The sequence below is a fragment of the Oncorhynchus clarkii genome, chromosome 19 (assembly GCF_045791955.1).
Source record: "Oncorhynchus clarkii lewisi isolate Uvic-CL-2024 chromosome 19, UVic_Ocla_1.0, whole genome shotgun sequence".
NCBI lineage: Eukaryota > Metazoa > Chordata > Actinopteri > Salmoniformes > Salmonidae > Oncorhynchus > Oncorhynchus clarkii.
The window spans coordinates 19399497-19426864 of NC_092165.1; the positions used below are offsets into that span (position 1 = coordinate 19399497).

Genomic DNA, 27368 nt, shown 5'->3' on the forward strand with positions numbered 1-27368 from the left:
TGCATGATATAGTGAATAAGATGACAATTGGAAGCATGCATAAACGGTGCTGGATTTATACCAACATCTATACAGATGCCTTTGGATTTCCATCTAAGAGGAGAGAGCATGCCTAAGGACTTAACATGAGAGGCACGACACAAGCCTCTTCAAGGTTGGGAGTTGTGGTCGTGATTATGCAGCTAAGCAGCTTTGAATAAATGTTTCAGCAGGGGAGAACAAGCCCGGATATCATTTTTCTGGTGGGATTTTTTTTTCTCCAGTTCAGATGATCAAGTCAGCGATACCTTCTCCAAACTGTGCTGTTGAATCTTTTTTTTTTTACAAGCCTTTATGAAAAAAGGGTTAATTTGAAAAGAACATGATAACACACACCAAAGGAATTTAATTTAGACCCAATATGCCATACAGTTTCATTAAATCCAGACCACCAAGAAAGGAGTTGTTTAGGCCTAATGACAGCAAATAAGATTGACCCGTCTTGGATAACATGCATTTACTGAGCTTTTAACAAACTAAAGTGGATTTTGGTTTGTTAAAAGACCGAAGCAGACTGAAATAATTTGACCGCTTGGCTAATAATTGGACTAACACGAGCCTCGCTTCAGTTACTTAAGGCATTCATTAAGCGCAAGACAGACCTGCCGCTTTTCTGTCCATCTGTGCACTCAACTACTTTAAAAACACTGCTGCAGTTCATTAGTGCATTACATATGGCTGGTTGGTTGTAAAGCCTTGGAAGCTTTGCTCGGAGCCGCAAAGGTTAGGCTAGGTCATAGTTTGAGTTCAAAACCCTATTGCCTGAACACATTGGGTAACAGCGCTTACACTTCAGATACAAATCCAGCCGTATTTGCTGCGGACACAATTGCAAGTCATTTTTTTTATATGCAGCTGATGAACTACCGGATTGCCTGGTACCCCCGCTGAGTGTTGCATGCTAGGAGCCTGAAAATGCACACATTCTAGTCTCATCATCACATCTGATGATAGCAGGCTTGGCAACACAGTTTGGCAAGTCCTACAACATGAGCGCCTTTGCTCGTTTTAAAGTAGCCTACATGTTCTTTGTTTCGGCTAACTCTCTGTGTTTCTACCCGTGCTCAAAGCAGGTCTTCAAAGTAAACTAGTGTGAATGGTGAACAGCCTGTGGCTGCTTCCCAAATGACTCCCAATCCCCTATATAGTGCACTATTTTTGACCCGTGCCAATAGGGCTTAGGTCAAAAGTAGTGTCCTATATAGGGAATCGGGTGCCATTTGGGACATATTGTCACTGACATGGTGGAGAGAAGGATGAAAGAAGTTTCCTTCTCTCCCGAGCTGTACCAGCTGTCTGTGTTCCTCTCCTCTCTCATGCTGTTTATCCTTCTGTTCTCGTCATACTGGCTTAAAGCAGTATTAAAAGCATCACCCTCTTTGATAGGGGAAATATGTAGTTCCACAAACTACAGCAGAGAGAGAAATGTGCGCTGCTTGGACTGAAGGACACAAATAATCCTTCTAGTACACCGAGTTCTTGTAAAACAGCACGGCTAGGCTACTCGTGTTTGGGAGAAGGCCTGAACCATGTTCATAGGCAGCCCCTATGGGGCTCTGGACAAAAGTTTTGCACTATGTAGGGAATAGGGTGCCATTTGGGACGCACAGTGTTTCTGTAAATAGAGCAGACCATCACATGGTGGGACATACCATCCTGGGAAGCGAAACAGGGGGGGTCCTTGAGTACGACGCTCGAATGGAATCCAACATAAGACCGGTGCCAAAGTATTGGCAAAGTAATGACACCCGAGCAATGCCTTTAGTGTATGACTGTGAATTCACTCGCAGTCTGGACGTATTTAACATCTAACTCAGTGGTAGGAAAATATCAATAACCAATGTGGTTACAGTGAAAATGCTGCATCTCATATGGGATAAACAAAGTAATTTACTTGACCACTGGGGTTGAGATTAAAAACACTGCCATCTCATAATTGGATATGCGCCAAGTCATTCTCGAGGCAATGGACTTAGCCTATGTCAGCTTTGAAGAATCTGTGGTTTAATGCACGAACACTTCAGTGTGCTAGCATAAAAAAAATGGCTTCTGTAAACGTTGAAGTGAGGCTTTGTTGTGTCAACAACAAAAAAGTAGTGTTGATTTCAATCAAAAACAACAAAATGAATGGGGTCAAATATGGGGTCACAAACAAATGTAATAACTCCACACTGTAAGAATCTACACTGTCTGGCACCGGTGGCAAGGAAACCTAAACCCAAATCAAGATTTCCAAAGGAGACTATTGAAACTAGGAACTAGCCTACATCAACTGGGACGCAGCAGTGTCGATCATACCTTATCAAGTAGCAGCAGAAGAGAAGGCTGAGGATGAAGACAAAGATGGCGGTCCCAAACACCACAATGTAGATGTTGAGGGGAAGGTTCTGGAACCCAATATTAGGCATCCTGAAACTGTAGTGCTGGAAATCGGAGCTCATGGATATCCTGCAACGAGAGAGAGATGGATTAGGGGGTGTGATGAAGTGATAAGATTGACAGATTGACCGTAGGACTGTATGTGACTATAGGGCTGAGTGTGTGCTGGACAATTTCTCATAGCCAGCAGGAAGCTTTGATAGGGCTTCGAGCCTGCCACACAATGACAATAGGTAGGGTGAATTCACGACAATAGGCCACCACGATCATATAAATTTGTTAGTTGCGTAATGTCACATGCAACACATTTGATTCAGACTGACTCTTACTGGGTGTCTGCATAACAGCCAATGGTAACATATTAGCCTAAATTGGGGTTAAGTCAGTGAGCAAATCTGTCCAATAATATAGTTTGAGCATTGTGAGCCTTGTATTGCCAGCTACCCACACAGTGGCCTGGGAACATTGGTCCCCATGAACCTGTGCCTACCTCTTGTGTCTGTTCCTACGGCTCTAGACTATGGAATATAGGCCTAGACTGTTATTGTAGCTTTACACCTCTGGGATTCAGCAGCAGGTTTCCCTTTGTTTATGTACTTATTTGTTTACATAGATTTGACATATAGTGGGGCAAAAAAGTATTTAGTCAGCCACCCATTGTGCAAGTTCTCCCACTTAAAAAGATGAGGCCTGTAATTTTTATCATTGGTACACTTCAACTATGACAGACAAAATGAGAAAATTATGGTGGAAAATAAGTATTTGGTCACCTACAAACAAGCAAGATTTCTGTCTCTCACAACCCTGTAACTTCTTCTTTAAGAGGCTCCTCTGTCCTCCACTCGTTACCTGTATTAATGGCACCTGTTTGAACTTGTTATCAGTATAAAAGACACCTGTCCACAACCTCAAACAGTCACACTCCAAACTCCACTATGGCCAAGACCAAAGAGCTGTCAAAGGACACCAGAAACAAAATTGTAGACCTGCACCAGGCTGGGAAGACTGAATCTGCAATAGGTAAGCAGCTTGGTTTGAAGAAATCAACTGTGGGAGCAATTATTAGGAAATGGAAGACATACAAGACCACTGATAATCTCCCTCGATCTGGGGCTCCACGCAAGATCTCACCCCGTGGGGTCAAAATGATCACAAGAACGGTGAGCAAAAATCCCAGAACCCACACAGGGGGACTTAGTTAATGACCTGCAGACAGCTGGGAACAAAGTAACAAAGCCTACCATCAGTAACACACTACGCCGCCAGGGACTCAAATCCTGCAGTGCCAGACGTGTCCCCCTGCTTAAGCCAGTACATGTCCAGGCCCGTCTGAAGTTTGCTAGAGAGCATTTGGATGATCCAGAAGAAGATTGGGAGAATGTCATATGGTCAGATGAAACCAAAATACAACTTTTTGGTAAAAACTCAACTCGTTGTGTTTGGAGGACAAAGCATGCTGAGTTGCATCCAAAGAACACCATACCTACTGTGAAGCATGGGGGTGGAAACATCATGCTTTGGGGCTATTTTTCTGCAAAGGGACCAGGACGACTGATCCGTGTAAAGGAAAGAATGAATGGGGCCATGTATCGTGAGATTTTGATCTTCCATCAGCAAAGGCATTGAAGATGAAACGTGGCTGGGTCTTTCAGCATGACAATGATCCCAAACACACCGCCCGGGCAATGAAGGAGTGGCTTCGTAAGAAGCATTTCAAGGTCCTGGAGTGGCCTAGCCAGTCTCCAGATCAACCCTAGAGAAAATCTTTGGAAGGAGTTGAAAGTCTGTGTTGCCCAGCAACAGCCCCAAAACATCACTGCTCTAGAGGAGATCTGCATGGAGGAATGGGCCGAAATACCAGCAACAGTGTGTGAGAACCTTGTGAAGACTTACAGAAAACGTTTGACCTCTGTCATTGCCAACAAAGGGTATATAACAAAGTATTGAGATAAACTTTTGTTATTGACCAAATACTTATTTTCCACCATAATTTGCCAATAAATTCATAAAAAAATCCTACAATGTGATTTTCTGGATTTTTTTTCTCATTTTGTCTGTCATAGTTGAAGTGTACCTATGATGAAAATTACAGGCCTCATCTTTTTAAGTGGGAGAACTTGCACAATTGGTGGCTGACTAAATACTTTTTTGCCCCACTGAACATATAGCCTACTTTACCCATCTACATAACATCCTTGACAGAACTATCAGAAAACTAGACACAAAAAACAAAACATGTAGGCCTATAAGGGATGTAACAATTACACATCGGTCCCCGGTTCAAATGATTAAGATACACTTGCATCGATCCATGAGAGTCCAGATCGATCCAAATGTGGCATGCACCGGTCAGAAAATCGATTAAAATGTTGCGAATCGCCAGTTCACATTTTTTTGTTGTTGCTCATATTCATTTATTTTTACCTTCCGAAAAAACCTACAGTAGCATATTTTGTGAGAACATGTGTCCGTTTCCTCTCCTTCAGTGTTGAACTAACATGTAACTCCGTTGACGGTCATTGATCTAAAGTCCTTTTGCCGGCCAAACAACCCAGGCATATTCCTGATCTTGTACATCTGTGCGGCATCTTCAGCATTCGAATACTTGTAAAATGGCTAGTGCAATATCAGGCTTTATTAGTAAAATGACAACCAATGTAATGTTCTAGGTTATTGTTAATTAACAAATGCACTGTTGAATATTGTATTTTACCTGAATAAAATTAAGCTACCGGAGACAACTCGCATCTGGCTATACATTAGATTTTATTGTTCAAGATCATCATTAGCAATAGTTTTGGTAGTTTTGCCTTAAACAATCAGTATATATGGTGATTGTTATAAAGGGCAGGGTAAAGTTGTTAATTTCAGAACAGCACTGCATGTCGCAGCGGGACATTTTTTATTTAACTAGGCAAGTCAGTTAAAGAACAAATTCTTATTTACAACGAAGGCCTACACCGGCCAAACCCTCCCCTAACCCGGACAACGCTGGGCCAATAGTGCGCCGCCCTTATCACGACTTCTGCCTAAGTCGTTGCCTCTCCTTGTTCGGGCGGTGCTCGGCGGTCGACGTCACCGGTCTTCTAGCCATCATCGATCCATTTTTCATTGGTTTTGTCTTGTCTTCCCACATACCTGTTTTCAATCCCATCCTTCACCTGTTGTGTATTTAACCCTCTGTTTCCCCTCATGTCTTTGTCAGAGATTGTTTATCGTCAGTGTAGTGTTTATTTGTATAGGTGCGCGACGGGTCTTCGTTCCCATATTTGTTTATATTCATTTTTCTTATTAGTGTTATGGAGCATGTTACTTGGACATTTATTAAAAGACTGCATTTTACACTCCGTTTGACTCTCCTGTGCCTGACTTCCACCTATACACACACGTCTCTGACAGCCCTGCCACCTATACACACACACACACACACACACACACACACGTCTCTGACAGCCCTATGGGGTTCCCGATCACGGCCGGTTGTGATACAGCCCAGGATCGAACCCAGGTCTTTAGTGACGCCTCTAGCACTTCGATGCAGTGCCTTAGACCGCTGCGTCACTTGGTCCCTAAGAGTTTGAGGGGTGTAGAGAATCATTGTACCATCTAAATCGCTGTGAATTATCTTTTCAGTAACCAAAAATATAGTATTTTCTGTTGTTTAAAGCTAGCGTACAAAATCAAAAGTAAAACACGCAAAAAAATGTATTACGGGAAGCATACAAATAGCGCACATGCCGATTCTTAGACTTGCATTCCATGCGAATGACAGATCTGTAACTCACATTTCTACACTATATATACACAAAATGAGGACACCATTGTTTTTTTAACATACATTGCTGCTCCAATTTGATAGTGTAGCGGTAGAAGCCCAGTCTCAGGTCAGGTGCTTACATACACCATAGACATATTTTTACACACACATGCACACACTTTTTGGGATCCAACAATTGATTCCCATTCAAAATCCTATTTTCCCTAACCTTAAACTTAACGACGAACCCTAAAATAGTGAGGCCCGGTAGAATGTCCTCCCAGTTTTAGTTGGTTTACTATTCTTGTGTGGAATTTTGGTACTAACAAGTATATTAAAATTTGTCTACACACACACCCCACTACTATTGAAGAAAATTAGAATACAATTCCTGAGTGAGTATGTGTTTGTGTGGTTTACAACTGAAAATTCCCATTCTCCACAGAGGGACATGACTGGGCATGCCTAAGAATGAAAAGAGACCAACAAAAAACACACAAAAGTTGGGCGATATACCATTCATACCGTATCCCGTGAATTGAGAAAAATCCTTGGTTTGGATTTTCCAACACGTTTTTAAAATATATATTTTTAAGTACTTGTACACTTTAAATAAATATCTGCAGTCAAGTTGTGAACTAGGAAACAGACAAAGCAGATCGTGTTCATCAGTTTGCCTGTTAGATCATTTTTCATTATGAAGCTTACCGATACTAGTTTCCCAAAACAGCTGTTTGCAAAGATGATCAAAACGGGAGCTTCTTGGGGGGAGTCACTCCTGCAGCACAACTTAAGTGAGATGAACAAGTTACACTTGTATGTTTGACAGCAATATATTTTATAACTATTAAGTTAACTATCTCAGATGTGCCAAATCAACTCACTCCAGCTGGCTTTTGCCAACTGGCTAATGTTAGCTAGCTAGATCAAGCTTCTTGGTGACAGCAGCAGAGACGATCCCCTCCTAGATTAAGATCCCTGCGGTCAAATATTTGTTTTGTGCGTGCTGCAAACTGTGTCTTAGTAGAAAATGTTTGCATGCGCTCGTTAGCGTTTACCTAGCATCCACTATGGGGATTCCTTAGTACTTGTTAGCATTTTGTTAGCATTCTGGTAAATAACGTTTATGGGAAAAAAAAATTTACATGTGGAAAAGAACACAGCAACACATTCCTTTAGGACTTTTGGTGTTGTTTTCAGTTTTGTATTTATTTTATTTTATATTCTTTGTATATTCACCCTTTTCTACTATATAGATTTTGTGTGCAATTTATCTTAGTGCTCACTACTGGTAATACCGCATATCCTGGGATGGCACAGGCACGGTAAGAAGGTAGGAAATCTGGATACCGCCCAACCCTAACACACAGTTTACAGTTACTCCTTCCTATACAGCCAAGCCAACAGACAAAATAAATCATAAACCCTGCCTTCCACTCACACTGTGTCTACTTCCAGAAGACACACACTCATTAACCCACACACTCACCCGCGTGGTGCCTTCATAGTGTTGAGCGGAACCCAATCTTTAGATCTATAACTCTGAGAACGGCAGCGCTGGGAAGATGAGGAAGCTCAGCCTTTGTTCATTTTCCTTTTCCCCTTGCCACACACACCATGAACGGTAGTAATAACACCATCACAATTTAACACCATCACAATTTAACACCCTCAGTCTCCCTAGCTTAGCCGCCAGGCTGGTACGTGGTCATAAACACTGCTGCCCTCTCGGTTGGGCTCGAATCTGCCCCCTGCTCTGCCAGTATGCAGTGGCTCCACGCCAACCTCTCTATCAAAACAAGGCCACGAATGGAAAGCCCGATTATCGCCACTTAGTGGGGCTCCCAAACACACTGGGTCCACATGGCCCTTTGACATACACATTCCAGAGGCAAAACACACACAAACTCTGGGGGTAACATGAAACCCATATGTTCACACCAGGGCCTAAACTGTACTTTCTGGTCCACCATTCACTATGGCAGGTAGATAAAAAAATACATCTACCAGCCACTCAGATTTTTTACCAGCAAAAAATACAAATACAAATTCTCCCTAAAACTACACCAACAAAACACAAAAAAAAGATGAACATGCATGTTTCTAAAACAAATGTTTCTAAAACAAATGTATAAGACACTACTAGTAAGAAGTAACGTGGTATATTGTCTAATTTCATTTTTTACCAAAAGATCAGATGAGACAAAAATGTTCACGAGCCGGGAGGTTAACGTGGAAATGCGACTCAAGAACATGATTGTGCCTAGAGATTGAGTCTGACTAGTAACCGCATTGTCTTCTCTTCCCCAACAGTTGAAACTCAAACATTGAAAAACAACCTAGTTTGTGAACAAACAATATAAATAGCCAAGAAAATAACAAAGTATCACTTCAGTAGACTTTAGTTTCAAATTAGACCCATTTTAAAAAAAGTATATCATTCACTCAGCAGCGCAAGGTGGGATAGGATTCGTAGTTCTTGGACTTTGTGAAATTCATTTACCAGCTATGAAACAAAAAACGGCAGAAATACTTTGAAAACAGCTACTGCAGCTGCACTATTTATATTCACAAATGCAAGTGAAATGCTCGCACTGTGGAGCCCTGACCTGACGGGTGTCACTCCATTCCGTGTATACAGTCCAATGTAAGTTTTAAGGGGAGAATTACAGTTCAAGGGCATGTAGAAGACCTAGATTATGCGTGTGTATATGTATGGTTAAGTGGGTGTGCGCAAATACAGTGCTTTACCCCTGGACTTTTAATCTGCATCTTGTTATGTTACAGCCTTTTTTAAAATGTATTAAATTAAAACATTTCATCATAGATCTACACACAATAGCCCATAATGACAAAGTGAAAACAGATTTAGACATTTCTGCAAATGTATTAAAAAAAATACTGAAAAAAAGATAACTTATTTACATAAGTATTCAGACCCTTTGCTATGAGTCTCAAAATTGAGCTCAGGTGCATCCTGTTTCCATTGATCATCCTTGAAGTTTCTACAACTTGGACTCCACCTGTGGTAAATTCAAATGACTGGACGTGATTTGGAAAGACACACACCTGTATAAGGTCCCACAGTTGACAGTGCATGTCAGAGCAAAAACCAAGCCATGAGGTCCAAGGAATTGTCCGTAGAGCTCCGAGACAGGATTGTGTTGAGGGACAGATCTAGGGAAGGGTACTAAAATATCTCTGCAGCATTGATGGTCCCCAAGAACAGAGTGGCCTCCACCATTATTAAAGGGAAGAAGTTCCCTTTAAGGGCCTTGGTCAGGCAGGTGGTCAGGCAGGTGACAAAGAACCTGATGGTCATGCTGACAGAGCTCCAGAGTGCCTCTGTGGAGATGGGAGAACCGTCCAGAAGGACAACCATCTCTGCAACACTCCACCAATCAGGCCTTTATGGTAGAGTGGCTAGATGGAAGCAAATCAGGAAAAGCACATGATAGACCACTTGGAATTTGCCAAAAGGCAACTAAAGGACTCACAGACCATGAGAAACAAGATAATCTGGTCTGATGAGACCAGATTGAACTATTTGGCCTGAATGCCAAGGAAACCTGGCACCATCTCTACTGTGAAGCATGGTGGTGGCAACATCATGCTGTGGGGATGTTTTTCAGTGGCAGGGACTGGGAGACTAGTCAGGATCGAGAGAAAGCTGAACAAAGCAAAATACAGAGAGAATCTTGATGAAAACCTTCTCCAGAGTGCTCAGGACCTCAGACTGGGGCGAAGGTTTACCTTCCAACAGGACAATGACCATAAGCACACAGCCAGGACAATGCAGGAGTGGCTTCGGGACTAGTCTCTGAATGTTCTTGAGTGGCCCAGCCAGAGCCTGGACTTGAACCCGACCAAACATCTCTGGAGAGACCTGAAAACAGCTATGCTCCCCATGCAACCTGACAGCTTGAGAGGATCTGCAGAGAAGAATGGGAGAAACTCCCCAAATACAGGTTTACCACGCTTGTAGCGTCATACTCAAGAAGACTTGAGGCTGTAATCTCTGCCAAAAGCGCTTCAACAAAGTATTGAGTGAAGGGTCTGAATACCTATGCAAATATGAATATGAAATTTCCTTTTTTTTTTGTGACTTTTTTTGCTTTGTAATTATGGGGTATTTTGTGTAGATTGAGAGAATAAAAAATAAAAAATAAATTCTAGAGTAAGGCTGTAACGTAACAAAAATGTGGAAAAAGTCAAGGGGTCTGAATTCTTTCAGACCAAAAGAATGCTCGTCGAACATCTCATTCCAAAATCATGGGGATTAATATGGAGTTTGTCCACCCCTTTGCTACTATAACAGCCTCCACTCTTCTGGGAAGGCTTTCCACTATACGTTGGGGACTTGCTTCCATTCAGCCACAATAGCATTAGTGAGGTCAGCACCGATGCTGGGCGATTAGGCCCGCAGTCGGCGTTCAAATTTATGGGGTTGAGGTCAGGGCTCTGTCCAGGCCAGTCAAGTTCTTCCACACCGATCTTGACATACCATTTCTGGATGGACCTCGCTTCGTTACATGCTGAAACAGAAAAGGGCCTTCCCCAAACTGTTGGGCCTTCCCCAACAAAGTTGGAAGCACAAAATCAACTAGAATGCTGTAGCGTTAAAATAATCCTTCACTGGAACTAAGGGGCCTAGCCCGAACCATGAAAAACAGCCCCAGACCATTATTCCTCCACTAAACTTTACAGTTGGACGATGTATTTGGGCAGGTGGCGTTCTCCTAGCATCCGCCAAACCAGAGTCGTCTGTCGGACTGCCAGATGGACTGCTCCAATGGCAGCGAGCTTTGCGCCATTGGCATTGCGCATGGTGATATTAGGCTTGTGTGTGGCTGCACGGCCATGGAAAACAATTTCATGAAGCTCCCGGCAAACAGTTATTGTGCTGACGTTGCTTCCAGAGGCAGTTTGAAACTCGGTGGTGTGTGTTGCAACCGAGGACAGACGATTTTTATGCTCTAAGCACTTCAGCACTCGGCGGTCCCGTTCTGTGAGCATATGTGGCCTGACACTTTGCAGCTGAGCCGTTGTTGCTCCTAGACGTTTCCATTTTACAATAACAGCACTTACAGTTGACTGGGGCAGGTCTAGCAGGGCAGAAATTTGAACTGACTTGTTGGAAAGGTGGTATCCTATTATGGTGCCACATTGAAAGTCACTGAGCTCTTCAGTAAGGCAATTCTACTGCCAATGTTTGTCTATGGAGATCGCATGGCTGTGTGCTCGATGTTGTACACCTGTTAACAGGGGTGGCTATTTGTACACCTGTTAACAGGGGTGGCTGAAATAGCCGAATCCACAAATTTGAAGGGGTGTCCACATACGGTACACTATATATACAAAAGTATGTATGTATGTAGTGCATGCGGGGGGTGTATAGGATTAACCCTTCCCTCCCAGAAGGCTCTAAGGACCCACCAGCTGTCTGTGATATTCTGAAGTAGGCTAAGTGCAGTGTTTCACCTAACCTGCAGTCCTCTCACTCTGACAGTCTCCTCTGACAGTTTTCCATGCATCTGCCCTCAAGTGCGGATCCACAGTCTTTATTTTTTACATATAACCCTCAGAGGTTAGGTTAGTATAATTGGTAAGCTGATTATAGATCTACATCTACACTTACAGGCTAATTTTTACCTCAATATGACCTCATTCGACGACTCCCTATTCTGGTTTATCTAAACAGCTTTTTGATCCACAGCCGAGGGAGGCATTACTATTGTACTACTAATGAAGGATGCCTAAGGAGGCTGGTTGACAGTTCTGAGATCTGTGAGCAGGCCTACAACAGCAGTACTTCCACAGGGCAGCCTAGCAGACAGGTCTGAGACCTGTGCCTGTTGCTCCATAGTTAAGGGGGGGGGGGGCTAACTCTTTCACGGCTTAATGTAGGATGCCTGAGGGGGTCAGGGAGCCTGGCTGGCAGGTCTAAGATCTCTGCATTGCAGAAATTCTCAGAATTCCTCAGGAGGAGCTGGGAGGATCGACTCCACAAAAGGGAGGAACCTAAACAACATGGTCTTTTTTTCACAATCTTCTACCATCTCCTCCAACGCCCCAAACTGCTTTAGTAGTCTAGTTTTTGGTCTGGGTGCAATGAATGGCCCAAACAAAAAAAATATGAGAACACCTCTTGGCACAGCGCCTCTCGACTTACATAGTGTAGATAGTGTATATTTATTGATATGTAGGCTGTGTGTGCCGCTTAAAAAATAATGTTGTTCTGTCCTTGAGATGTTCTTGTCTATTAAATGGTTCTGTACTATGCCATGTTTTGTGTGGACCACAGGAAGAGTAGCTGCTGCTTTTGCAACAGTAACGGGGATCCTAATAAAATACCAAATTCTTTGGACAAAGAAAACATTCTATTTCTGTAACAGGGCACATTTAATTTCAGTTTCATAGATACTAGCTTAACCTCCAAAATATGCCACAGTCTGAGGACAAGTCACTCTGACTTGATCCAGAAAAAGCCTAACTGCCTTTTTTTCTGAATTGGCTAGTTCTGTGGTGGCTCTAGCTGGATCCGGCAGTCTCTCCCTCCAAACAATGTTAAGACGGCCCGAAAAGGACGGTTGAAGTTTTACATGCCCGTAACCAATTATGCTATTTTGTTCGTTCTTTTGCATTGTTTGTAACGTTAACTTATTTTGTACATAATGTTACTGCTACAGTCTCTTAAAATAACTTCTAGACATCAGAACTGGGATTAATCACCACGAACTGGAAGAAGCTTTTTCCTTTAACGAGCCCGACGAGAAAGATATACTGCTCTCCCGGGAACAGGCCCAGATCCCCGTCATTTGCGTGAAGACAGAGGAAAAGAGGACGCAGATTAGGCTGTCCTTAGAGAATCCTTAGAGCGAGTAAACTTCCACTACCATCAATTCTACTTGCTAACTTGCAATCACTGGAAAATAAAATTGATGACCTACGATTACGATTATCCTACCAACGGGATTTTCAATTCACCGGCAGAACAGAAAGGCTACGTCTGGTAAGACGAGGGGTGGGTTTGTGTGTCTTTTTGTCAATAACAGCTGGTGCGCGACGTCCAATATTAAAAGAAGTCTCAAGGTATTGCTCGCCTGAGGTAGAGTACCTTATGAGAAGCTGTAGACCACACTATCTACCAAGAGAGTTCTCATCTATATTACTCGTAACCGTCTATTTACCACCACAGACCGATGCTGGCACTAAGACCTCACTCAACCCAACTCTATAAAGGCCATAAGCAAACGAGAAAACGCTCACCCAGAAGTGGCCCTCCCAGTGGCCAGGGACTTTAATGCAGGCAAACTTAAATCAGTTTAACCAAATTTTTACCAGCATGTCACATGTGCAACCAGAGGAAAGGAAAAACTCTAGACCCCCTTTACTCCACACAGAGATGCATACAAAGCTCTCCCCCAACCTCCATTTTGCAAAACTGACCATAATTATATCCTCCTGATTTCTGCTTACAAGCTAAAACTAAAGCAGGAAGTACCAGTGACTCACTCAATGTGGAAGTGGTCAGATGACGCAGATGCTACGCTACAGGACTTTTGCTAGCACAGACTGGAATATGTTCCGGGATTCATTCAATGGCATGGAGGAGTATAGCACTTTGGTCATCGGCTTCATCAATAAGTGCATTGACGACGTCGTCCCCACAGTGACCATACATACATATCCCAACCAGAAGCCATGGATTACAGGCAACATCCGCATCGAGCTAAACGTTAGAGCTGCCGCTTTCAAGGAGCGGGACACTAATCCGGACGCCTACAAGAAATCCCGCTATGCCCTCAGACGAACCATCAAACAAGCAAAGCGTCAATACAGGAATACAGGATTAAGATTGAATCCTACTACACCGGCCCTGACGCTCGTCGGATGTGGCAGGGTTTGAAAACTATTACGGACTACAAAGGGAAACCCAGACGCGAGCTGCCCAGTGACGTGAGCATACCAGATGAGCTAAATGCCTTTCATGCTCGCTTTGAGGCAAGCAACACTGAAGCATGCATGAGAGCACCAGCTGTTCTGGATGACTGTGTGATCACGCTCTCGGTAGCCGATGTCAGCAAGAACTTTAAACAGGACGTGTACTCAAAGCATGCGAGGACCAACTGGCAAGTGTCTTCACTGACATTTTCAACCTCTCTCTGAGTCTGTAATACCTACATGTTTCAAGCAGACCACAATAGTCCCTGTGCCCAAGGAATCAAAGTTAACCTGCCTAAATGATTACCACCCCATAGCACTCACATCAGTAGTCATGAAGTGCTTTGAAAGGCTGGTCATGGATCACATCAACAGCATCCTACCGGATACCCTAGACCCACTAATTCGCATACTGCCCCAACAGATCCACAGATGACACAATCTCAATCGCACTCCACACTGCCCTTTCCTACCTGGACAAAAGGAACACCTATGTGAGAATGCTACTCATTGACTACAGCTCAGTGTTCAACACCATGACACCCACAAAGCTCATCACTAAGCTAAGGACCCTGGGACTGAACACCTCCCTCTGCAACTGGATTCTGGACTTCCTGACGGGCCGCCCCCAGGTGGTAAGGGTAAGCAACAACACGTATGCCACGCTGATCCTCAACACTGGGGCCCCTCAGCGATGTGTACTTAGTCCCCTCCTGTACTCCCTGTACACCCACAACTGCGTGGCCAAACACGAATCAAACACCATCATTAAGTTTGCATGATCACCGACAACGATAGGGAGGAGGTCAGAGACCTGGCAGTGTGGTGCCAGAACAACAACCTCTCCCTCAATGTGAGCAAGACAAAGGAGCTGATTGTGGAATACAGGAAAAGGCGGGCCGGACAGGCCCACCATTAACATCAACGGGGCTGTAGTGGAGCGGGCCGAGAGTTTCAAGTTCCTTGGTGTCCACATCAACGATCTATCATGGTCCAAACACACCAAGACAGTCGTGAAGAGGGCACGACAAAACCCTTTTCCCCCTCAGGAGACGGAAAAGATTTGGCATGGGTCCCCAGATTCTCACCATCGAGAGCATCTTGACCGGTTGCATCACCGCCTGGTATGGCAACTGCTCGGCATCTGATCGTAAGGCGCTACAGAGGGTAGTGTGGACGGCCCAGTACATCACTGGGGCCAAGCTTCCTGAAATCCAGGACCTATATAAATAGGCGGTGTCAGAGGAAAGCCCATAAAATTGTCAGCGACTCCAGTCACCCAAGTCATAGATTGTATTCTCTGCTACCGCACGGCAAGCGGTACCGGAGCGCCAAGTCTAGGACCAAATGGCTCCTTAACAGCTTCCACACCCAAGCCATAAGACTGCTGAACAATTAATCAAATGGCCACCAGACTATTACATTGACCCACCCCCCTCCCCATTTGTTTTGTACACTGCTGCTACTCGCTGTTAATTATCTATGCATAGTCACTTCACCCCTACCTACATGTACAAATTACCTCTGACCTGTACCCCCGCACACGGACTCGGTACCGGTACCCCCTGTATATAGCCTCGTTATTGTTATGTTATTGTGTTAATGTTTACCAAATAAACTAAAGTAAAACGTTTCTTAACTCTTCTTGAACTGCACTGTTGGTTAAGGGCTTGTAAGTAAGCATTTCACGGTAAGGTCTACACTTGTTGTACTCGGCGCATGTGACAAATAAAGTTTGGTTTAATTAGATCATCATATGTACGCACACGCACACTGACACCCACAAACACACCAGAGCAGGCTTGCTGAGACAAACGCCGTTTCTGCCCAGGCTGGCAGAGCCACGTGTCGTTATGCAACACCCACCGGGTAAACATTGTTGGGTGGGTGCCAAGCCCACGGCAGGCAGATATGATCACTCACTTCTTTATGAAGGCACTGTTATAACTTATCATGACTGAAGTAGACTAGGAGGTGTGTGTGTGTTTGTGTGGAGGAGCAGTTTGTTTTTACGACTGGTTTTGATTTTGTTCAGAGTTTAATGACTGACCATTAGACGATTTGCGGTCATAAAAGCTTAGCCTATCTGTTTTTTTTACACTGATTAACAGGCTAGGCGGTGTCAGAGGAAGGCCCTAAAAATTGTCAAAGACTCCAGCCACCCTAGTCATAGACTGTTCTCTCTGCTACCACACGGCAAGCAGTACCGGAGCGCCAAGTCTAGGACCAAGAGGCTTCTAAACAGCTTTTACCCCCAAGCCATGAGACTCCAGAACATCTAATCAAATGGCTACCCAGACTATTTGCATCTTCTACGCTGCTGCTACTCCGTTATTATCTGTGCATAGTCACTTTAATAACTCTACCTACTTGTACATATTACCTCAATTAACTCGACTAACCAGAGCCCCTGTATATAGCCTCGCTATTGTTATGTTACCGCTGCTCTTTAATTATTTGTTACTTTGATTTCTTTCTTTCTTTTTCTTAAGGTATTTTTCTTAAAACTGCATTGTTGGTTAAGGGCTTGTAAGTAAGCATTTCACTGTACACCTGCACCTGCTGCATTCGGCGCGTGACAAATAAAATTTGATTTGCTACTAGAGGACTTGAATCACATAGACCATTTCAGTCCCTGACAAACTGTCCTCTGCCCCTGACTGTCATCTCAAAATGGTGGACTTCTTACCACTACATTCCCCAACATCGAGTCTATTACAGTAAGGCTCGATTTATGTTTGATGTTAAGTTGATTAAATAGTTACGTTTTCACCGCACGTGTGTTGACACACAGAGGACGTACAGTACACGGCTTCGATCCAATTGATGTAAGATCTGGGAGTGCAGGTCTAGGCCTAAATGTCAACGTAGCAGCAAAGTAGCCTAGCTGCTGTTGAAGTAGGGTGGGTTGGGGTAAGGAGGGGAGGGAGGGTTGGGGAACGGGCAGGGAAGAGAGGATTTTAAAACGTCTCTCTTGGGGATCTCGTCCAAGGCGATTTATAGAATCCCTCCCAGAACCCCTTCCTCCCTTCGTTGTGTCGCAGGCCCCTGTCGACCATCGACCCCCTGCTAATGGAAAGTATCAGGATACGCTTAGCTAGATGGTCCCGGGTTCACCCCGTCGTCCCGGTAACCCTACCCCGTCGCGGTAAACAACCGACATCATCCACAAAGGCGTGCTTCAGGTGTCACTCATGGCTGTATATTGTCCCGCTATTGAATGGAGCAAGAAAAATGAGAGGAAAATACACTATTGGGAGTCCTAATTCATCCCTTTTAAATTCTGACACTGACTATCTCTTCAATTCTGACACCGACTGCTTTCTGAAAGACTTTTTCTTCTTTCATCACTGGGGTTTCTATTTAGGTCTATACAGCAGGATGTCTCCATGTCTCTAAGCACATCCTTGCAGGAGGTCGAAGAAGCCGAGGAAGTTGAGTAACCGGTCCAGAGCCTGTGCCTCTCAGCACTGACAGGGAAGGTCATTCACTGGACAGACAGACATTAACTCTGAAATGGGCACAGACAGACATTAACTCTGAAATGGGCACTGACATGTAGGGAGTCTACGATCTACAGCCAGCTACTCTGTGGGGCTGGAACACACAAATGCCTACAAATAAAACGCACACTCATAAAGTCACTCCAGAGTTCATGCGACCTCACGACGTGGACCTTTATTCACATTTCCCTTGTTTGTACTGAATCAGGCCACTTTGAGGGGAAAAAAAATCCAATGTACACTTCTCTTGCCTCACACAGTGCCAGAACAAAGCCAATTGAACTGACAGTCAGAGTGACAGGACTATTGACCATATAAATTACAGAATCTACCACTCGCACACCACTGCCCTCAAAGGAAAGCACCTAAAAGTAATCCGATCCAGTCACAGAAAAGTACCTCAAATATCCTACAAAAAGGGCCTGAAAAATCCCTAGCTCCTACTTCTTCTCATCTCTGAACTGCCTTGTTCAGGGGCAGAACAACACATCTGTACCTTGTCAGCTCTGGGATTTGATCTAGCAACCTTTCGGTTACTGGCCCAATGCTCTAACCACTAGGCTACCTGACACCCCAAAGTATGGGGAGCATCTAGTGAGTATGGGGTTACTGAACCGATTTGTTTCAACAATAGTCTAAACAAATGCCGGAACGATTCAAATGTATTTGGCTAAGCACCATAAAACCACAGAGGTGTTGCATAGGAAGTGAGACATGCCTTGTTTGCTCTCACAAGCACTCTGGAGTGCCTCTCAGCCATTGCCCAGCAGCCACCAACCAATCCACAGGACCCTCACAAATCATCTAAAGAGGAAACAGATGGGCCAAAACATGTCTTAACCCAAACAATGCCTAGCCTAGCTTATGCCAACACATACAATAGCCAAAGCCCAGTTAATGCCAAATTGTTTTTCAATAAAACTAGCCTGCTTTATTGAGCACAGTTTAGTCTAGTCAGACAACACTGAAGGATATGACCATTCCCAAAGGCTTGACCTGAGCAATAGTTCCAATATTCACACAGTGGTTTGCCTACACAAATACACATGCAAAAACGTTACATTTCTTATATCACAGACTGAACAGTGAAGTCCCAGTTAAACATGTTTTGGTTGCGGGGAAACAAGAACCTTAATAATACCACCACTGAGGGAAGGCAGTTTCTCTAGCTAAAGTAGTGTTTCTTAAACATGTCCTTGGGCGCTTTGACAGTTTCCCACATTTGATCGATTCCACCGCTTGCACACCTGATCCAACTAGTGAAGGGCTTGATGATGATGGCTTGTTGACCAGCTGAATTAAGTGTGTTCGTACTGGAATAGATTGCATATGTGGATCGCCTGAGGCTTTCAGGACGAGGACTTGTATGAGAAACACTTGACTAGAGTCTGCCCAGTGATAAGGGATCTGATTACCCTGGCTGGGACTGGGTGACCTCAGGGTGAGGCCTCAGTAGTTTTCCCCTCGTTTTCTCCTTGCGTCTGTCACATGGATCTGCCCGCTAGTTCCTAGATTGCACCAGAGTAACTGCCCAAATGGTAGGATGTTAGGTACCATGTGGGTAGTCTGGGGATTATTGTGCAAGTTAATGTCCTTATTTTTGGAGGGCAGTGGTGGTATACATGGGGTTTACTGGCAAGCTGTACCATTTAAACTGTTGGTTATCTCCACATTACAGGTATTCAATTCATACAGCCATGAAGGAGCTATCTTTAGTGTGCATTCCTGTCTCTCCCCCCCCCCCCCCCCCCCCCCCCAGCAATAAATGTAAATGGCTCAATTTGACACAAATGTTGAAAATCATTGCTTTCATACCTCAATCTGTCCAAATACTCTAATGCTCTAACAAAATGACCCTCCTTTTCTCTCTTGCATAGCCCGTGGCTTTCACAAATCACATTACAAGCCGGCATGGGGCCGTAATACCATTCCACTCTGAGCCATGCTGTTCCGGCAAACTAAGGAACCCCAGACCACAACACATTGCCTTACACTGGACCTAAAATTAGAGTTGCCTGGAAGTCCCTCCCACCAGATAGCAGCCAAGTAGATAGTCAGAAAGTGAAAGAAGAATCCTCTTTGCATCATTCCAGTAATTTTCCATTGCATTGGACAGGGTCTAATACTAAGAGACAGGAATGGTGCAAAGCGGGGTAAGTTTGTGGTTTATCTAGACATAACATCCATTTTCCAACCACCCATGGTCAATAACCTGAATGTGACATTCAGACAAAACACATTGAGCTGGCGTTTTCCCCTGAAGATCTCTTACAGAATGTTTGATCAATACTAGTGTTGCTAGCGGACTAATCACATGTCCTGATGATGACCAACTTAACCTTTGAACCTACTCCCACAGATTCATTTTTGAGGAAGTGTTCTCCGTCGCAACACCATTATCTGGTATTTAAGGGAAACTGACAGTCACTACTGCATGACTAGGAAGCACAAGATCACAAATTTTTTCATTTGAATTTGTTAAGGTATCCTATTGTAAAAGGTCTTCGTGGTGGTTAGATTACGCTCAATGGAGGAAGAGATTCACCAAACATGGTAGGTTGATACATTATGAAGGAACATCAGTAATCAAAAAGTCACTACAGTAGTTCACTAACTTTCATAGACAGCAGTGTAACATATTCACAATAAATCAGGCTTTCACCCTTTGTTGAGGATTAAATCTTCATTGAGAAATCAAGTTAAAAAAGCAGTTATACAAACTCCAGTTTTATGGTTTTGGTTCAGAACACATGCACATTCCCCACCCACCCCTCCCCCCTCTTTTGTATTCAAATAGCTGACTGTTTGCAGTGTTTCACAGAGGGCTTGTGGGCAAGCCTCCTGCACCCGAAACAAAGGCCGCTATCTGATTCTGAAGTGGAAATTTCCACTGGCAGCTACAGCCAGCCATGATTTGCACATTTGAAACATAATATGCCAAAGGGCAACACCAAACCAGAGGCCTCGAGCAGAAGGCAGAGCTCCATACGAGGCAGCAGTCAGGCTTGGGGCTGTTAAAAACATTGCCCGTCATGACTCACCACTACCACACACATCAGTCAGCTATTGTTTAATTGAGCTTGTAGCCCAAATTCCCAACATGGGGGCAGTAGCATTATCAGGGCTTTAGAAGTAATTGGAATCATCACAGCTTAGGCTAAAAGTATATGTAAATTGTTCCTAGTCATTGTGACAACAGTGGTGAGCTAATCTGCGAACCGACCCAGTCAAGTCAGCCCTAACGCAGAAGACTCACAAAGCTTACCTGGGGATACATCCTATACATCTGTCATTTAGGCCATTTCTAAAGTGGAAACCTTAGAAAAACTCCACTTTGTTCTCTTTTAGCCAACGGGACAATATGAGTGGTTGGTTTTGTTCACCGAGGGGGAACGACACTGCAATATAGATAAATAGGCATCCCAGCGATCCGGGGAGAAAACATAACAGTACTGTTCCCTTAGGTGCGGAAATGTGTGTTGCGAAAAAACGAATGCTTGTTTTTCTGCACAGTTGATGCCAAGTTCTGCAATAAACTAGGTCAGACAGTAACTTTAACTTTAGTGCCGTAGATGTGGTGGCGGAGGGTAGAGAATGCGCTTCGATAGGAGCGAACAAGGTCAACCTCAGGGATGTTCCTGGCAATAATTTTTTCGGGCCACTGTATTAAAAAATAAAATAAAAAATGTTTCAGTGTAAACTTAAATGACTAAACCTAGATAAAGTATGTAGAAACAATGATGGATCTCTCATAAATTTTATACACATACATACAGTGCCTTGCGAAAGTATTCGGCCCCCTTGAACTTTGCGACCTTTTGCCACATTTCAGGCTTCAAACATAAAGATATAAAACTGTATTTTTTTGTGAAGAATCAACAACAAGTGGGACACAATCATGAAGTGGAACGACATTTATTGGATATTTCAAACTTTTTTAACAAATCAAAAACTGAAAAATTGGGCGTGCAAAATTATTCAGCCCCCTTAAGTTAATACTTTGTAGCGCCACCTTTTGCTGCGATTACAGCTGTAAGTCGCTTGGGGTATGTCTCTATCAGTTTTGCACATCGAGAGACTGACATTTTTTCCCATTCCTCCTTGCAAAACAGCTCGAGCTCAGTAAGGTTGGATGGAGAGCATTTGTGAACAGCAGTTTTCAGTTCTTTCCACAGATTCTCGATTGGATTCAGGTCTGGACTTTGACTTGGCCATTCTAACACCTGGATATGTTTATTTTTGAACCATTCCATTGTAGATTTTGCTTTATGTTTTGGATCATTGTCTTGTTGGAAGACAAATCTCCGTCCCAGTCTCAGGTCTTTTGCAGACTCCATCAGGTTTTCTTCCAGAATGGTCCTGTATTTGGCTCCATCCATCTTCCCATCAATTTTAACCATCTTCCCTGTCCCTGCTGAAGAAAAGCAGGCCCAAACCATGATGCTGCCACCACCATGTTTGACAGTGGGGATGGTGTGTTCAGGGTGATGAGCTATGTTGCTTTTACGCCAAACATAACGTTTTGCATTGTTGCCAAAAAGTTTAATTTTGGTTTCATCTGACCAGAGCACCTTCTTCCACATGTTTGGTGTGTCTCCCAGGTGGCTTGTGGCAAACTTTAAACAACACTTTTTATGGATATCTTTAAGAAATGGCTTTCTTCTTGCCACTCTTCCATAAAGGCCAGATTTGTGCAATATACGACTGATTGTTGTCCTATGGACAGAGTCTCCCACCTCAGCTGTAGATCTCTGCAGTTCATCCAGAGTGATCATGGGCCTCTTGGCTGCATCTCTGATCAGTCTATTCCTTGTAAGAGCTGAAAGTTTAGAGGGACGGCCAGGTCTTGGTAGATTTGCAGTGGTCTAATACTCCTTCCATTTCAATATTATCGCTTGCACAGTGCTCCTTGGGATGTTTAAAGCTTGGGAAATATTTTTGTATCCAAATCCGGCTTTAAACTTCTTCACAACAGTATCTCGGACCTGCCTGGTGAGTTCCTTGTTCTTCATGATGCTCTCTGCGCTTTTAACGGACCTCTGAGACTATCACAGTGCAGGTGCATTTATACGGAGACTTGATTACACACAGGTGGATTGTATTTATCATCATTAGTCATTTAGGTCAACATTGGATCATTCAGAGATCCTCACTGAACTTCTGGAGAGTTTGCTGCTCTGAAAGTAAAGGGGCTGAATAATTTTGCACGCCCAATTTTTCAGTTTTTGATTTGTTAAAAAAGTTTGAAATATCCAATAAATGTCGTTCCACTTCATGATTGTGTCCCACTTGTTGTTGATTCTTCACAAAAAAATACAGTTTTATATCTTTATGTTTGAAGCCTGAAATGTGGCAAAAGGTCGCAAAGTTCAAGGGGGCCGAATACTTTCGCAAGGCACTGTATATATATATATATATATTTATTTTTTTTATACAGTATTATAATCTTTGAGAACTAACAAATCACCAAAATAAAAACTATACAGTCAGGGAGATTGAAAACAATGAATTTAGCAGTATTGATTTTGTTATTATGTTTGAGCAAAATAACACACCATTAGCCATGGCAAAGTGCATAAAATTGCAGGAAATTTGCTTTGAAATTGCAACATTTTCTGTCAATTCAATGGCAAAATGTGCAGATTTACTGAAAACGTGCTTTAAAACTGCAAAAAGTTCTCAGTTCCATGGAGAAAGTATTAGAATGACAGGAAATTGGCGGCGGGGAGAAGTCTCTCTACACCGCCAAGATCGGGGGGGGCCTCTAAAATGTTCTCTAAAATTCAGCCATGTCGACCGTGCCCATTGCCATGCCCCAGTTCCAAGATGATTGACAAGAAAAGCGTCATCCAACCCATCGGGTATCTCACTGCACCCTCGTATGCCATGTCCTGAAATATACAGACAGATTTTTGTTTTTTAAAGTAGACCCAAATGTACATACTTCTGACTGCCAACTATAACCTTTGGACTCTATAATGACATGACTGTTGTTGTGCTGTAGAATTTGCGAATTGTCTAGTAATAAATTCGAAACATTATTTTATACTGGATTAAGCATTTTCGTTAACTGATTTCGTTAGTTATGTTCCAACATTCCCTCCATCTTGTGCCAACATCAGTTCTTTAAAATCTTGTTCCAATAAGCTCTTAGAATTTTTTTTTAGAAACTATCAGATGGATAGGCTCTCTGCAGTTTTGTATATCTTCCCTATCATATGAATATCCTTTTCGGACTCAAATAGGATTCCCTCAAGATGGCACTAATACCCAAATGATTTCAAATCTACATTTGTTGATATGAAACGTTCAAGTTGCATGTATTTGAAAATATCGACATTGGTCAGTCCAAAATTGCTTTTTAATTCTGTCATGGAAATAACTTTATTTCCCATTACCAAGTCTCTATGCCTTTTAGTTTTTCAGGTGGACCAACTTATCTGTGGATTCTGAAAAGATATCAAAGGATTGCGCCGTATCCAAAGCCAGCATTCACAATAACATAAGCCTATGGTCTAAGATTATGCTACTGTTTCTATAGCCTAATTTTAACAGATGGCACTGAATCAATGGAACACAGACATTTTGTCATTGCCTCATTTGGTATCAGATGTCAGGATACGGAGGGCAGATGCCTCAATTCCCAGAATTAAACCAGGGAATACGCCAAGTAGGTCACATCAACAGACCAATGCATTCTTAGAGATAGCAAAGGTCAGTTGGTTTTGGGAAAACATTGCTAGATTGACTTTTAGTAGGAACTTTGCAACAGAACCGAAGCTGTTGAAACCATAGACCACTGTACTGTGTTCTTCAGGGGCCTTCTTGAGCATCTCAGGTTAGGAGTGCTGATCTAGGATCAGGACCCTTTAGGGCAGGGAATTGCCAGGGACCTAAAGATACAATATTATCATGATACTTCGGTGCCGATACGATATGCGTTCCAATTCTCACAATTCTATATGTATTGCGATTCAATACTGTGATCTTATTACGACTTGATGTCCCAAACATATTGCTCACCATATGTCTGCTGCAGAGGGACAAGAGAGAGCCATGAGAAAACAAGTTTTGATCAGCGCTGAAAAAAATATATACTGCGTTCTGGTGCAGGTACAGCCAACTACCACAAACATAATTTTGCACTACTGTCAAATGATACATCATCAAAAAATAATATCCTGATACGAAACTATCACTAGGACCCATGATCTAGGATCAGGTCCTATTCATTAGAATGGAAGGGAAAACTGATCCTAGATCAGCACTCCTACTCAGATGCTTTATGAATACGAGACCAGAAAAGCATGGCGGACAGTCCAAATTCCCTGCGTGTGAGCCGGGCAGCAGGATTAATCTTCTAACCCCTGACCCGGGGCAACAGTGTTGCTCCTGCGGCTAATTAATCCACTTTACCCAGAGGGCTGATCTGGGGCTGTGCTGTGGGATCAGCCTCACTGACACCAACTCGGATTCAATGGCTTTAGAGCCAGATGGGCAAGAGACTGTGGCCCGTCTTAAGGTGGGACACTGGCTGCATGTCTTGAGGTGGGACACTGACCTGGATGCATGACCGACATTGATAGTGACTTTATTAGAAGCAGGTGAGACGCAAAAAATGGCATAGAACCCACCTTCATGACTGACATTGGCTTTCATATCTGTAGTTTTGTGAGACACCGATAATGACAAGGGATATAGAGCCATAAGACCCATATTTGTCTACTTCAAAAACGAAAATAAGGTGTGTTTCATACCTTTTCTGCATTTCTTTTTCATACTCTTCCCTCCTATGGCCAGCAGTCTCATACTTCTCTCCAACTCTCCCTCTTAAGCTTTGCTCGTTCTTCTTCGGTGGGCTCAGACAGTAACACAAGCTGGTACAAACAAGGGGGGAACTGACACATGCAGCTGTCGCATGTAGCCCCCCCCCTCTTCCTCCTCCCTCCTGCAATCCAGCACTAGGCCTACATTTTCAGGGAGGAATTACTCTCTTCTTACACCTCTCTCTCTCATAAACATACTTAAAACAGCCCTACTTTTTGGTGGTGGCCCCTGGTTTCGCACCTTACCCCCAAACACATGGTTTACACGTCCTGTTTGGGCATCTGCCCACCTGCTTACACACACACACACACACACACACACACACACACACACACACACACACACACACACACACACATAATAATTGACTGACTATTGGGTGACTTGTTCAAAGCCAGGGGATCAAACTCTCCTATGTTTCTAAATGGGAGTTCAAACGGTCACTCAGGCCGCACCCCAGCCACCTTTCGGCTATAATTGAACATTTTAGGCTAAACGTGGGCTACATTTCATCCCAATTAGCCTACCATGTTAGTTCTTAGACATAGGCTTTTCGTTTGAGGATATAATTGACCAAATCATGTGGGTCAGATTCAGGAAACGTAGTACTAGGCTTATGTAGATGTTCTGCAGATGGTCTACTTGCTGTTTGTTTCAATGAGATGATAGAAACAAGAGCCCTGCGGAAAACAGAGTCCGTGTCGCTAAATAAATCCTGTGGTCATGTGACGAGTGAGTGGGCAGACCAAGGCCCGACAACAACTTGGCAATGCTGGGCAAAATCCGAAAGACAAACAAATCCAACACAACGACTCAATATCAATGCTTTTGTTGGCTGAACTTCTGAATATATAGTATAGCATTAACGTGATAGGACGAGTCAAGCGCCTACTATACAAATACAAAGAGCGAGACAAGAACGGATATAAACATGGCATCAATATCAACATCTCTACACCTAAGAATAGTTGCACATGTGCACGCGCACACACTCTCCACCGAGCTCGTGGGATAAAGATGGCTAATTGATTACCCGTGGTGGACAGATGGGACTGAACATGACACATTATTCAAGGGCTAATGAAGCAAAGCACTGGGTCAGCAGCACTCTCAAAGGCACGACCACCTTGTCCTTGAGCATCGTCCAGATGTTGGCATACACAGCAAGCCACTGGCTGGCACAAATGGCAACGAAAACGAGCCCTAACAAAGCTAAAATGGAAATGAATTAAAATGTTCACATTTTCAAACCAGGCTTAAATCAGGATTAGGCTACAAGTCAATACTGAGGAAATGAATGTCTTGATGTAGGTCTTTTGACCTAGGCCCTAATTGTGTTTGTGCTTGTCCACTACGGGACCTCCTCGCTACAATTCCATCACAAAGAGAACATTCCAACATGTCAAATAAGTTAAGGCTAGTACTTCCTGAAATACATTTGACATTTTAGTAATTTAGCACACGCTCTTATCCAGAGCGACTTTCAGGAGCACATAGGGTTAAGTGCCTGGCACAGGGGCACAGCAACACATTTATCACCTAGTCGGCTTTCGGTTACTGGCCTAACGCTCTTAACCGCTCGGCTACCTGCCGCCCTGACAAGACAGACGAATGACAAGAGACCGACGACATTAGACAAAACTGTGTCTCAGAACAGAAATCGCATCTGAGGCACGTGGCATAATACTATTGCAAGTTCATTGGGAAATTCCACCCAGCACTAAGCCAAGCCAGGGGATGTGTGTGTGTGTGTGTGTGTGTGTGTGTGTGTGAGAAAGAGAGGGACCATTCATTCCATGGGGCTGATTTCATCGTCCGACTGCTATAAAAGGCCTATGAGATGACTGCCTCACATCTGTGGCAGCTTAACCGTTAAGCAAGCTTAGTTGCATCAAAAAAGGGAATGGTAAATTGGTGTG

The 27368-nt window shown here is 43.5% G+C and overlaps 1 protein-coding gene across 2 annotated transcripts in view; it reads right to left on the bottom strand.

Annotated features, from left to right (window-relative positions):
- The window catches only part of LOC139374908 (RING finger protein 24-like), a 61553-nt gene that overhangs the window by 25836 nt on the left and 8349 nt on the right, over positions 1 to 27368 (bottom strand). The window contains exons 1-2 of one of the 2 annotated variants that reach the window (XM_071116126.1): positions 25380 to 25496; positions 2338 to 2487 (exon numbers count right to left, since the gene is read on the bottom strand). In XM_071116126.1, coding sequence (XP_070972227.1) covers positions 2338 to 2487; positions 25380 to 25390 — 161 coding nt within the window. In that variant the 5' untranslated portion in view covers positions 25391 to 25496. Of the gene's footprint in view, positions 1 to 2337; positions 2488 to 25379; positions 25497 to 27368 lie in introns of those variants that run through there. The other variant, XM_071116127.1, reaches the window with a different exon arrangement.